This window comes from Pseudogymnoascus destructans (assembly GCF_001641265.1).
Source record: "Pseudogymnoascus destructans isolate 20631-21 unplaced genomic scaffold scaffold_3, whole genome shotgun sequence".
NCBI classification, from domain to species: Eukaryota; Fungi; Ascomycota; class Leotiomycetes; order Thelebolales; family Thelebolaceae; genus Pseudogymnoascus; species Pseudogymnoascus destructans.
Window position 1 is genome coordinate 1,207,421 of NW_020167522.1, and position 14,326 is coordinate 1,221,746.

At 50.4% G+C, this 14,326-nt stretch overlaps 4 protein-coding genes across 4 annotated transcripts; 3 read left to right on the top strand and 1 right to left on the bottom strand.

Annotated features, from left to right (window-relative positions):
• Positions 1-2,957: 2,957 nt before the first annotated feature.
• On the top strand, positions 2,958-7,258 carry VC83_01657 (uncharacterized protein; the record flags this gene model as incomplete). The annotated part of the gene is made up of 4 exons (XM_024465332.1): positions 2,958-3,439; positions 3,519-3,896; positions 3,975-4,132; positions 4,184-7,258. The coding sequence occupies exons 1-4, from the start codon at positions 3,415-3,417 to the stop codon at positions 7,256-7,258; spliced, it is 3,636 nt and encodes a 1,211-aa protein (XP_024327393.1). The 5' UTR covers positions 2,958-3,414.
• Positions 7,259-8,326: 1,068 nt separating this feature from the next.
• Positions 8,327-9,734, top strand: VC83_01659 (uncharacterized protein; the record flags this gene model as incomplete). Its single annotated transcript, XM_024465333.1, has 5 exons — positions 8,327-8,511; positions 8,557-8,782; positions 8,838-9,089; positions 9,191-9,231; positions 9,278-9,734. 5 exons carry the CDS (start codon positions 8,327-8,329, stop codon positions 9,732-9,734), a joined length of 1,161 nt encoding a protein of 386 aa, XP_024327392.1.
• A 30-nt stretch (positions 9,735-9,764) lies between these two features.
• VC83_01660 (uncharacterized protein) lies at positions 9,765-11,799 on the top strand (the record flags this gene model as incomplete). The annotated part of the gene is made up of 2 exons (XM_024465334.1): positions 9,765-10,342; positions 10,389-11,799. The coding sequence occupies 2 exons, from the start codon at positions 9,765-9,767 to the stop codon at positions 11,743-11,745; spliced, it is 1,935 nt and encodes a 644-aa protein (XP_024327129.1). The 3' UTR covers positions 11,746-11,799.
• Positions 11,800-12,961: 1,162 nt separating this feature from the next.
• Positions 12,962-14,200, bottom strand: VC83_01661 (uncharacterized protein; the record flags this gene model as incomplete). The annotated part of the gene is made up of 1 exon (XM_024465335.1): positions 12,962-14,200. The coding sequence occupies one exon, from the start codon at positions 14,198-14,200 to the stop codon at positions 12,962-12,964; it is 1,239 nt and encodes a 412-aa protein (XP_024327130.1).
• Between the last annotated feature and the right edge of the window lie 126 nt (positions 14,201-14,326).

Genomic DNA, 14,326 nt, shown 5'->3' on the forward strand with positions numbered 1-14,326 from the left:
AGCGGTTGTAACCTTGGTGGCTAAGGCTACACCTGTAATCCCCCATAACAATCATAATAACCGTAATAACCGTAACAACCGTAACAACTGTAATAACCGTAACAACCGTAACAACCGTAACAACCGTAACAACCGTAACAACTGTAACAAGCTGTGACAAGCTGTGAGCTGTAATCGTAACAACAGCCGCTTGATGTTGCAGTCTTTGGACCGTTAAAAAAACACCATACAACCGCACTCTCCACACTGAATGAAGCGCAGCTTACATGCATACAGAAAGCAGAGTGGTTAACTGCATACATAAAAGCAATAGTAGAAGCTTTTTCAGTTCATAATATTACTTCAGCTTGGAGACGCGCAGGATTACAGCCACTACAACCGCAGCGCATAATACGAGATCTTACACTTCCGACATCTGATGTGATGACAGCAGTTGACTGAACAAAAACACCAACACAACATGATATTTTTGATACCATTTTCAGAACAGTAGCCCACCTGATTTCGCTACATTACGAAAGGCGAATACTGTCATAGGGACAGCGTTAGACCTTCATATAGCCTTAGACATGCCAACAACAAAATATATATGCAACCTAGCTGATGCCACTGACCGACTCCACACATGCAATTTCCTACAACAGCGTGAAGCTGAGATCTACGATCGATAATTCAAACATGGAGGACACAGAACAAGAGTAAACGCGCAATTTTAAAGGGTCAGTACCACATTTCTACAGAGGAATTACGTACATAAGATCCTACTACCACTTCTTTTGTAATACCGTGATTTGATCCATTTTCCTAGTCTACTTGTAGGTGCGGATGCCATCTAATAAAACATGGAACCCACTCCTGTCCTAAAGGTAGGTTTAGAATTTGCATGTATGTGATGCCAGGTGTGTTTGGGATGCATCTGTCATCAGACAGTTGGAAGATGCGACAGCGGTTGGTGCGGATTTCGTCTGCAACCTCTCGTAAAATGCGATGACTAGGTGCGTATCCCCTTTATGAGGGTTTGCTCTTGTGCTTTTGAAAGAATTTGTTGTTGTTGGCATGATTCAACATGTGAGAGGCCTCCGTTCAGTCGTTTCTTCACAGTGTCCCTACAAATTCCAAGAGCTTCTGCAGCTGCATATGGGGACTTGTATTTCTTAGACTGGATGCCTAAAACTGCCTCAGCAACTAGAACTTCAAGTTCCGCAGCACATACACTTTTTTGATGGATCATTCTTGAGTTATGGTTGGGTATACGAGATCAACTAGGTGGTGGTGGGGTGAACTATGCGATTTACACCATTAGACGACTTACGCCATGACCTACGGCCAACTAGCCCAGCAGCTCCTACACTAAGGGGGCTAGAATAAGCTACTCTACTATCATATTCCTAGTTGCTCTAAGCCCTAGGTAATATTTACAGTATTACCTAGGGCTTAGAGCAACTAGGAATATGATATTTGCTGCTGTCTGTAAGCTCTAGAGCCCATAGCGCCTCCATCACAGAGCTAGCTTACAAAATTTATATGGAATGAGCTTAAGGAATATCACTTTATTACTACGAAGCCAATTACGCAGTAGCTTACGAAGGCTCAAGATGAGCCTACAGTTCTAAAGTGGTTTTAAGAGTATGGCTGGTTTATACTAGAGCGTGGTATAAAACTAGAGTCAATCTAGTATATAGATGAAACTAGCTTTAGGTTGGGATTCTAGGTAGAGAGCGTGTAATTGTGCCACAAGCTGCGAAGGAGCTCTATACCCCAAGCCCTGAAAATCGTACGTCTATTACTATACTTAAGGCTGTGTCTACAAACGGAAAAGTCATACCGCCTATACTTATCATTCTAGGCAAAATACACATGGATTCTTAGTACCACGCCAACCTTTAAGGCACAGAGCTCATCATGCTCTCTAGCACTAGATTTTCAAACAGCTAGCTTGCCTTATGGTAGCTAGAGCACTTTGCAGAGCATACTCCCTCTAAGGAAACGAAGGTTCTACTACTCGACTCTCATGTGAGCCATACAAGCAATGATTTCATCATTACTGCAGAAAAACATAATATTATCATATACACATTCCCATCCCATCTTACCCATATTTTACAGCCACTAGATGTAGGGATCTTCTAGCCGTATAAGCACTGGCACAGAGAGGCTGTGCTTGCTGCCATACGTGATATGGATGTTATGCATGACCTACAGTCCTTTATGAGGGATCTTACCAAAATGCAGCTACAGACTTTTAAGGAGTCTACAATTATATCAGCTTTCTAGAAAGCAGGAATTTGGCCAGTAAGCCACGTTATAGCTCTTGCAAAGCTACGTACATACTTACAGCCTGCTCCTATGCCCACGCCTACACCTACGCCTATGCCTCTACTTATACGGGTTTCTACACCAAAACCCTCGACTTTTAGGGGGGTTGAAGAGGGGCTACAGTACTGGAAACAATGGGTTCTAGAGGGTTTTAGTATCCCCTCGAAGGAGAGCTATAGGAATTGGCTCATAGGAACGGAAGAGGTTGTAGCAGAAGGCCAGGTTCAAGAGCTTGACGTACTAGCTTTTCGACGCCAGGTTGAGGAGTCAAAGAAGCGGTCGAGCCGAAGCCGGGCTCGCCTTCAGTTTGGAGGTGCAACAACAGTACGTAAAATACAAACAAAGAGGTGACGTCCATCCTCCATCGTATCCACTCCAGCGGCACATCAACCTCCAAACGCTAACCGCCAACCGCCAACCACCAACCACCAACCACCAACCACCAACCACCAACCACCAACCACCAACCACCAACCACCAACCACCAACCACCAACCACCAACCACCAACCACCAACCACCAACCACCAACCACCAACCACCAACCACCAACCACCAACCACCAACCCACCAACCCACCAGCCCACCAACCACCAACCACCAACCACCACCAACCACCAGGCCTAACCACCAGGCCTAACCACTCAACCTAAGCTCCTCCAGCCAAGAAACTGTAAATAGTCGCAGTATTGCGCCAGTTGCCCTTGGCTGGCATTGGCATTTTACATATTCCCGCACATCCCCCCAGCAAAACTAACTCACCACCATCTCTTGACCTCTCTCGATCTCTCCGACCTTCTCTTCTCCTTCTCTTCTTTCACTAACTCAAGATCTCTCACTATATCCAGCTTCCCTCACTCCGGCAGACTACGGCGACCACTCTATCCGTCTCCTCCGTCATTCGCGCCACTTGGAAACGACCCACCGTGCTTCCACACCGTCATCGTCTCACTTTTTGGCCCTTAGACTGCGAACAAAGGCCACCCCTTGCAAAACAACCTCCAGAAAGAACAAGACCCTGAGAAGAGACGGAACCCTGCATTTCTACGCCTAAACAAAAAAGACACCACATTCGTTTAAAGCTCAGAGATCACAAGATATGGTCACCATGGCCAAAAACCGAGGTCAGTCCCGCACTTCCCCCCTCGCAATTCACACCACCAAAAAATGATCTCCCCACTAACGTGTCACCCCCCACCACAGTGCTCTCGTTCATGTCGAACTTCTCGAACCGCGACTCCCGCAGCTTGAAAACGCCCTCACCGCCTGGAGATACCATCCCCTTCCCGACCTTCCCGGAGAAGCCAGAGCAGCAGCAAGATGTCTACCGCTCGAGCTCCCCGCAGCGCGGGCCCCAGCAACCCTCGAATATTAGGGGCTCACCCACACGGCGCGAGCAGGTGCAGCGGAATCGCGCAAACTCGAGGCCTATATCTATGGTGCAGACGTACCAGCCGCCGCTGATGGAGTTGGGGCAGGATACGCTACCTGAGCTGCAGCCGGTGTTCACGTACCTGAATAGCCATAGCAATAAGCTGTACCAGGAGGGGTACTTCCTCAAGCTCGATGATCAGAATTCGCGTATGTTCTCGTCTTGTTTATTTTTTATTTTTGTGGTTCAAGGATGAGGGAATAGAGTGCTGACCCCCACGCGTGTAGATGGGAAACCAAATTTGGACAGGACGTGGACGGAATGCTTCGCGCAGCTTGTTGGGACGATCTTGTCGCTCTGGGATGTGGTAGAGCTAGATGCTGCTGGATCAGAGGGCGAGGTTTTGCCAAAATTCATAAATTTGACAGATGCCTCTATCAAAATGGTAAGTGGTCCGAGCACCCGCCCAATGGCAAATTCTCACATTATCACACAGATCGAGTCGCTCCCCACGAGATCGTATGACGATCAGCCCCTCCAGAATGTGCTCAGCATATCGACAGCGGGTAAGAACAGGTACCTCCTGCATTTCAACTCGCACCACTCCCTGGTGCAGTGGACCGCCGGTATCCGCCTGGCCATGTTCGAGTACGCGACTCTCCAGGAGGCGTACACCGGCGCGCTGATCGCCGGCAAGGGCAAGTCCCTCAACAACATCAACATCATCCTGGCGCGATCGACGTTCAAGTACGAGGACTGGGTCCGCGTGCGCTTTGGCGCTGGTACGCCATGGAGACAGTGCTGGTGCGTCATCACGCCACCGGATGAGAAGGAGGTGCACAAGCTGCAGAAGGACTTCAATAAGAGGAGGTCGGCGTATGACCGCAGCAGGCCGCCCGTGGTGAAGGGCGATATCAAGTTCTACGATACGAAGAAGGTTACGAAGAAGTCTAGACCGATCGCGTCTATTAGTGATGCGTTTTCGGCTTTTGCGATTTACCCCCAGTCCAAGGCGCTCATTGACCCGTCCACTCTGATTAAGCTCGAGGGAATTATTACGATTCACTCTGACCCGCCGACGTTTACGGAGGGCTTCGTCTTCATTATGCCAGAGGTACACGCTGCCGTTAGTGGTTTTGAGATCATGTTGCGCTGGCTCTTCCCCGTTTTCGACACCTTCGCGCTCTACGGAAGACCTGAACGGTTGGTCGCCGATACGAACGACCCGCGGAGTCTGATGTTCGCCATGCCGAACGAGAGACGTTACGGGTACCTTGACGTTCTCGGTGTCGCCGCTCTGATCTCGGCCGAGGGAAGCCAGACCTGGAGCGAGGGTGAGTGGAGGCGGAAACTGAAGGATTCTACTGCGAAGCGCATGTTTGCCATCAGCCAGAACGGCGGCAGCAGGCGCGGCAGCAGGAGAAATACGTTGAGGGATGGCTTCAACGACAGGGCGTCCATTCGCTCCAACCCATCCATTTCGTGGGGCCCGCCACCAGTCGACGTCCCAGCTCCACGTACAGATTCTGCCCCACCTCTAGAAGGCCCATACCCGCCATATCCGTCCGCCGCACAGGCACAACACCATTCACGCTCGGTGTCCGAAGGCTTCCAGAACAACGGTTTCGCCGTCTACAAAGGATCCGACGCCCCACCCGCGCTCCCACCACACAGGAACCACATCGACTCCGACCTCCGCCACGAATACAACGCGACCTCCCCGCCCCAACAGACCTACCCCGAGGACGACCACTCCCCCAGCGCCCCCGCGCAAGAGCTCCGCGACCTCCAGCTCGGCCCCGGCGGCGTCGAGCCCGTCTCGCGACCCCCGGCCTTCTCGCACGCGGCCGGCACGCTCCCGCCGTCCGCGAAACTGCAGAACTCGCCCGAGCTGCGCCGCGCCAAGAGCCGCATGTCGAACGGCACGCTGTCGCAGTTTGCGGGCGCGGGCGGCGCCGCGGCCACGCAGGGCGTCGCGCAGTACTGTGCGGGCCTGAAGGAGATGCGCGTCGCCGATGAGACGAGGAGGGGATTGCCAAGAGGAGTACATGTCTTCGACGACCCTAACCCTGGGATGAATGCTAACATGGCTTCCGGTGCTGAAGGAGTGATAGTGGGAGGTAATAGACTCTCTTTCGAACGGCACCCGGAGTCGCTGCAAATGCGGGCTCCGGAGGATGCGGGTGGAGCGCCGTTTTATAACTCCGTCAACAACGCTCAGCAACCACGCACTGCCGTCCGGCCAACCGTCATTGTGCCTGCGTATCCGCCACCATACGTCCAAGGACATGCGCAGACCCCATCTCTGGACACCGCCGGCTCGCAACCCCGCAGCGCAAACCGCAACAGTCTCCAGCGAAAGCCGCTCCCGGCCGGAACCCCAGTGGCACCCATCGGGCCCCTAACTCATGACCCTATCTCCCCCGGCGCAGCATCAACAATCGGAAGTCTGCACATGAACCAAGAGGCCTTCGATAGCATCCAGCCGCGCGAAAACCAACCAGAGGACCCTGTTGCGCGACAGACCACGAACCTAAGCCACGTGAGCGATACGAGCAATTACACCAACTCCCCCACAGAAGGGCCACCAGTCGACCAACCCGTCCCCGCCCGCACAGCCTACGATCGGCCTCGCAGCGGGATGATGCGCACCGTCGGCGGCTACGGCGATTCCACGCCCAACACCCCCTCCGACATCCCAACTATAGATTTCGGACCGACCATCAACTACGCCGCCACCACTAACCCCCTATCCAAGCCCTCCGCAGACAACCCCCAATATCAACCACAAACCCCACAACCACCCACCCACCGCGCATCAACGCACGCCAAACAACTATCCCGCACACTCGCCTGGGCACCAGGCATGGCATTCCCCCTCCCCTCCTCCTCCGGCGGTCTCACCCCCGAAGAATTCGTCGCCCAACGCGCCGCCGCCGCCGCAGTCGCACAAGGCCACGCGCGCCAAGCCTCCGCGAGCACCTTACGCGCTAATACCCCCACCCCTCCTATCGGGGCAGGGGGTAGACCCGGGCACGTTAGGAATAACTCCTCCTTCGACGCCTTGCAGCGCGAGAGCGCGAGACCTTCTAGTCGTGGTGCTGGTGCGGCGTTGGGGGGGTTGGTGGGGATGATTGATGCGAGGGAGCGGGAGAGACGGGATGTGGTTAGGGGGGTTAATAGTCAGGGTGTGCTTCATGCGATGGGGCAGAGAGTCGTGCATGGGCAGGGGCAGGCGCAGAGTCCGGGGGGGAGAGCGGTGAGTCCGGGGCCGGGGCCGGCGTATGGACAGCCAGGGAGAGCGCGGAGTCCGGGGCCGATGGGGGCGTATGGACAGCAGAGACATCGGTCGCATAGTCCGGGGCCGAAGGTGGCTTATGGGCAACCGCAGCAACGGGCACAATCTCCGGGCCCGATGGGCGCGTATGGACAACCTCAGCAACGCAACCAGAGTCCAGGAGGAATGGAGGTGTATGACCAGCAATCGGCCCCTGGGTCCCCGGCGACGTATCAGCAGCAACAGTACTTCCAGCAGCAGATGGGGCGGGGGAGGGGAGGGTTTAGGGGGTGAACTTTCTGCATTCCGGCGGGTAGATTTTGTGTCTTCGGGCGTTTTCGTTTTTTTTTACGATGATTATGAAGATTTGGATCTGGATTTTTTTTTAAATGGGCATCGCGTGGGGGGAATGGGATATACGCGGGTGTGTTTTTGTGTTAGATTTGGGAATCTGGATCTGGTTTGGGGATTTGGAATTAGATGGTGGGTGGTGGCGTTATTGTATGTATGGGGTTGGGGGGATAGATAGATGGGAATGGATGATGGATAGTTTGTTATATTGTGTGTGTCTGTTGTCTTGATAGTGATGGTGGATGACCTGGATGGATGCGGTGCTTGTGTGTATAGTAGTGGTGAAGAGATCCTGTTGGTCGGAGTTTGGGAGGGCAGTGTCTGCGCAGGGTGGCAAAGTGTGTACGGCTATGATGCTATCAGATGAGAGTTTTGGGAACTAAAATGTGCGATCCCACACTGTTACATGGCTTGTACTTTCGCTCCTCTATTCGTGCGTTTAAAGCGTCGTCGAGACCGAAATAGTGAGGTCTAGGAGCTACGATGTTGGAACTGCATGCGATGTTTGAGATAGGGATTAGTTATATTGGATATGCGAGTAACTACCACATACGACCATAGACTCAAGAGAATTGGGCATCTCTGCCGGAGATGATCGCTGAATGCAACGACTTCGAGATTTCCGTTGATGGGAACTTGATAACCAATTGCTGTATCGCGTGAACGGTTCTAAGGCCAATGCCGCTTTATCTGACAACACCACCACACGAAACGGCCAACGGTAACACGGTCATCGCAAAACGGGAAGATGCACGAGCTAGCGCTTTGCAAGGCAGACAATACTGTAGTAAGTATTACGATTATCGTATAAAGTTCTCCGTTTTCCAATGTTGGAACTCGGCTTTCCAAATCCCGCAAACGGTAAATCGACTGTCCAGAGGTTGATGTCCAGAGGTTGATTGACAACTCGCCCAAAACCTCCCGACTTTGGTTCATTGACCACTCACCTCCAACACCTCTTTATTCTGAGATTTAATCTGTTCAATTTTTTCTAAAACAGACCAAGTCATCATGTTTACATTTCAGACACAGCTGCAAAACGCTGAAGAGCACAGGCTAGATGATTCTGTGGTCGACAGGTCGTCGCAGAACCAACTTCTAGCCAGGGAACAGAGGCTCGATGGTCAAACTCACCGCAAACAGCTTACACAACCTTCAATTAAATCCTATGGTCACTTGGAGAAACGCTGGCGCGAGTAAGTAGATCCGTCCATGATAAGTATCATGTTTTAACCCAACAGGTACCATATGGACATTGGCCTAGACGGGGAGAAACGTCTCGCAAGGGGGTCTTCTTGTCCAACTCCTGGGCGCCTAAAGAATTTCATAGCCTGGTATGCTGAAACCAGCAATGGCACATTAAGAAGCAAGCCTACACAAGTCTCGATGAAAAACCGGTTGCGAGACTTGTGCGCCATGATCTATCAAGAGACAGGAACAAAGATACCGAAAGCGCTCAACGAGCATGTCTGCGGGGTTAGCTTTGCATTCCATGTATATTTCAGCGTTAACAATTTGTTAGTACATCGAAACAGAGTTTGTCAACACACATGGCGTTGAAGACGCCCTTAGAGAGAAAGACCTCGTTGATTCGGTTGATTTTTTTCAACTCCTGCAGTACTTGTGGACTCACGATTCGTACGACTTCCAGCATCCTCGTTACCGATCTCAGATTGCATTCTTGATACAGATCATGGCATATACTGGAGCTCGCCCAGGCACTATAGTAGTCTCTTCGGCTTATGCTAAATCGAATGACTCCTTAAAATACAAGGTAGGAACATCTCTAATATATGAAATTAAGCTAAATGTCATCATAAGATTTTGAGCTGCTCTTAATGCCTGCGTGTGACGGGCCAGAACTTATCTTAAAAGGTCACGCTCCGGCTTGCGAAGGGTCGGAGAAACTTTGCGAGGTTGGTACTTTGCCCTTGTTCCACGCCACGAGTTAACACAGAGTAGAGCTACTGTTATGACCCTCCACGAAGACCGCAAGTGTCGAGGGCAATGCCCTATCACTATGTTCCTTGGGTTTGCTTTTGCGGACCAGGCCTTTGAGAACCTACATCCAAGGCAGCTTGGCCACCTAAAAATTGGCGAGCATGGCCATTTGCCACTCAAGATCAAAGAGACCATGCTCGAAGTCCCAGTTTGCCGGGTGTACTCAGAAGGCGCAATAAGCCCAATCAAAGCCGTGACATACGACGTCCTTCGAAACCAAGCAAATCAGCTAGGCCAGCGTCTTGGTCTTCAAGCTGTTCTTCGGCCATATAACTTTCGCCGTGGTACGGCCAACGCCATAGCTGGTAAAATCACGGCTGAGCAATACACGAAGTTGTTGAATCACACCACTAAGACATCCGCTGAATATTATGCCTCGAATGAAGTTAGGGTGGACTCGCAGAACCTCTTCCTTTAAGCAGCGCAAGAGACAGAGCGTCTAGATAAAATGCAGGGCATGAATTTCTACAAACAGTCGCATGCCCCAGCTAGCCTTCCACATTCGGAGAACCAGAAGATCCTTAACGACCCAGAATACAAACGCCTGGAAACTATCGAGTCAGATGTCTTGAATGAAGTTGCTCAAGCCAAAGCAAACAAGGAATGCGTGGGACCACTGCTAGAGAAGAGTTTGGCAAGTGCTATAAGCAAACGCAAGAACTACTACAGACGAGCTTATGATAATGCCTATAAGAGGTATAGATCAGAGTTTTTTCAAGAAGTTGGACCAAGAGAAGTCCAACGCCAGATTCGAGTCATGGAGGGAAGTGATGAAGAGATATCTATTTCTGACAACTTTTCCGATCGACACCACTCTAGTAGAGGCGTTTCTGCTGGATACTTCACCGCAAGAGAGCATATTGCAGAGGTATTCTTCCGCACTGAAACTGAGAGCAAGGGGCTTCCGGATACCAGTGTCCTTGAAGCACTCCAGGCTTTATCTGCTCCCGAACCGTATGTTCTATATTATCCAAACAAAATACCCGTGGACGGAAAGTGCAACATCTGTAGTTTCGAGATGGAAAGGTAAATTGGTCAACTGATATTTATAAGTTTATACTAACGGATGCAGCCTTCCTCAACAGGAGAGAGCCCTACATATTCATCAATGCCACAAAAAAAAATCTTTAGCGACGTCCGAGATTCAGCATTCTGAGTGCGTTGCCACGACATGCCTCTGGGACAACTGCCGGAGCTCGAAAGCTAGGAAGGTCAATTATAACCCATCTATAAGCCTAAAACAATACTGGGCGCATTTTCGATGGCATCTTGAGACTTCAGACTCTACATGTCGGTGGAATGGATGCGGCCAAAAGCTGTCATCACGTTTTGAGCTGCTAAGACACTTGCTCGACTTTCACTCTATAACAACGCGCCAGTCTCCGTTCAGGCCGCAGTTCTGCTTGCAACATCCGTCTCTTGGCTGGTTTACGTGTGAATTCGCATGGGAATACCACTGCAAGGAGCATCTGACCAGCCCTCAGGCTAGCTGCGACCTCGACCGCCGCCATGGGACAGTTGTAGCAGGCATTACTTGTCCTTTCTGCCTCGGCAGTCAGAAGTTGTCAGCTAGCGACCGCGTACGGCAGTTTACCGATAGGGGGCGATTTAACGTTCACTTGCAAAGTTCTCACTACCGCAAGATGAAAGAAGACGTTGACGTCTGCTGCCCCCACCCACTGTGCCATGGAAGATTCTCGCATCCAAGTTTGAAAGACCTGAAGGTTCATTTTTACGATTGTCATGGCCTCCCAGAAAAAGGTTTTGCCGTAACGCGTGGTGTGATGGTAGGTGGTCGTGGTGCTTCAAAAGTCTGGTCGGAAAGCAACACAGACCAAGACCTGAAGGAAGAGTTTGACCTTGAATGGAGTCAGGATTCTGGGGTTGCCTCACCAGCAGACGACACATGGGAAAAGATAATGAAACAAACTAGCTCAGAATTTGATGACGATTTCAAATTCGACCCTGAGGACCCCTTGTTTGACCTCGACACAGACCAAGACCAGAAGGAAGAGTTTGACTTCGAATGGAGCGAGGTTTCTGGGTTTGCCTCGCGAGCAGACGACACATGGGAAAAGATAATGAAACAAACTAGCCCGGAATTCAAAGACGATTTTATACTCGACCCTAGGGATCCCTTGTTTAGGGCGAATGCGATCATGGACTTGGATGAGACATATCCACCGTCTTATCTTGATATGCCTGCCAAAAGTTGGAACCTTCCTAAGGACTTCTGGGTTGGGACAAATGCGACAGTGGACCTAGATGAAAAGTATCCACTATCTTCTCATGGAATGCCTGCCAATAGTTGGAGCCTTCCAATTATAGAGGATGCCAATGATACCTCTGGTATATTTCAATACATCGACTTATCTCACAATACTCCAGCAGAAGGCTCGGAGGAGGTTTTATCTACATATTGGCCGTAAGATAATGATGCTCTTCAAGTTTTGCAAAGTAGTCATTATCAGGCACTGAAGATGGATGATGGAATTAGATTAGTTTTTCAATATGAACCTAAGATCGTGTTGGTATTGCATTGCAGCTATATAGCAATGAGAAACTATAGAGTATATTTCGGGCCCCAGCTACAAAGATAAATTGTAATACAACAGGTCATGGACTCCTTCTGCTTCCCTATGATACTGTAATAGCACCGTGAAATATACGCTCTTGTTGTTTAATCAAATAAAGTTCCGCTTCGTCTGAACAGAGAGCTCATACCGCTGTTAGACGAACAGCGATATTCAAGCCTGCTGCAGAGAGAGGAGGCAGTGTCCTACCCTTGGATGCCCCCTGAACAAAGACTTAGCCCTCCAACTCCAGCCGTGATTTATGCTCGGCATTTTCGGGGAATCAGCATTGGTATTCTAGGATTTTAACCTGGGTTGGCATAGATTCAACTTAATTCTCTCATTTAAAGCACATCATTTCTAATAGCCGTTACCCTTACCTCTCCGCTTCCAATAGCTGTGGCTCTCGCGCCAAGACCACCACCAAAACCGTCCTCCGTTGTCAGCCTTCTGCTTCCCTGTTCCTGCGTCCTGTGTCTTTGATCATGACAGCGGCTTCGCGGAAACGGGAGACGGTCGGCTTGCTTCGGTGCTTTGACCTCTAGAGGTCAAGTACCCTGAATCCTAGAAACCGCATTCTGTGAGGGGAGCAAAGTATACTCGAAGAAACCTGGGCGCAATTAAGGAGACACGCGGAAAATACAGCTCCACCACTCCAACCTGGACACCGATCTCAATTCAAAGAATGGATTCTCAGAACCACCTCGTCACAAACAGTGCAACGCAGTAGCAAGTCTATGGTAGGACACCAGAAGTCAGCATGAGGTGACTGCCTGGTAGGCAGCTGGTGGTATTAACCAGCAACTACTGTACCTACACTCATAGATGCTTTAAATATTATCACACTTGTATCCTCAGTTCAGGGCTCTAACTCGCCAGAGCGGCTGGGACACACGAAGTACTTGTTGATGGTAGTGGCGGAATAGAGGGATCCAAATCGGGGGACAGCGGTGAAAATCACTACAGACATCGAAAGAAACAGTTCAATTTTAAACAGTATCCCAAGAGTGTTCTAGGCATAAATATATGACTCTATCCTAATATCCCATAGCCTACATATCTCTACTCTGATTCAGCCTGTAAATGACGGATCCACAGCTTCAAAAGAGCGCATAACGGCCATTGTTATTACTGGGTAGCCCATAATAACATCATGTAAGCCAGTCTTGAGAATTTCCTCCCGAATAACACCGTTTTCTGCCCGCCATTCCATGACTGACCCTGCAGCGCCCAGATCTACCTTGGATTCCAATTTTCTTGCTTCGAGTTCGTCGCAGCTTATTCCTGAATACACTGAAGCGTTGACAACATGCCAAAAGATAGTGGGGGTGTGATGACATGGAATATCATAATCGTCCTCGGCATGTATGATCGTTAGGCGATACATCTCTCCATTAACTTCATTAGCTCGGACGTATTGTGCAATGTTGTCTTTGCTCAACCATTTATCCTGTATAAAGCGTTGAAGGTAGTTGAACAGCAGCGGGAGCTTCGCAAGCGGCGCCAGGACAGGAATAGTTCCTGCGACTCGGTAGGTCGCGACAAGTGTTGCGACATCAACAAATGGTGCAACTAGAATGGTGCCTGCAAAGACGACGGGTGGATGTTGGAGAGCAAGGTGCTTAGACACAGCGATGCTCACAGCCGTGCCCATAGATTGAGCAAAGATGAGAATACGGCAGGAAGGGATGCTGGCGACGTTCATAGCCCAGTCCGCAACGGCAAGGGCATCCAGTATAAGTCCGCTCTCGGACCGTGTGCCGGTGCTACGCCCAAATCCTCGATAGTCAAATGTCAAGACATGAATCTTTCCAGGCTGGCCCGCCGACAGCGCGTGATAGTTGGGAACTCTATAGCCCGAGCCCACGGTTCCCCCAGCACCATGCATGTGAATAATTAGTCGAGCATCAGGATTATCGCGCAAAAGTTGGAAAGCTAGTCGAGACGTGATATCGGAAACGAAACCAGTTGGTTCAGCAACAAGAGGACGCTCGTTTTTGCGATACAACTCTCTGGGAAGAATATGCCAGGCGTAAAGATGTTCACCATCGGATGTCTCAATAGAGAAAGGAGTAACCTGGTTCTTTAGAAAGCCAAAGATCTCAGGAACATCGAGATCCTTGCACCACGTCATCTGAATTGCGTGCAGGTAAACAACATGGGATTGAAAGGTCGACGTCGTCAGCAGTCCCAGTAGTGCCGTATACAGCCCAGCCGCAACTGCTACCGAAATGAAGGCATATTTCGCCGCCGTCATGATTGGCAGAGGTGAGGTGCTGAGGCTGTTGACCGCTGTGGAAGATTGTGCCATAGCTGGCTCTCCTCAAGGGCTTTCTTCCGCCTATACAGAAGTGATGCTGGAGCAGATCTTGGTGAATGAGGGTCTCGTTGCTGCTCCCAGTCGCTGTTTGTAGTACAACTTTCATAAGTTTGAGAC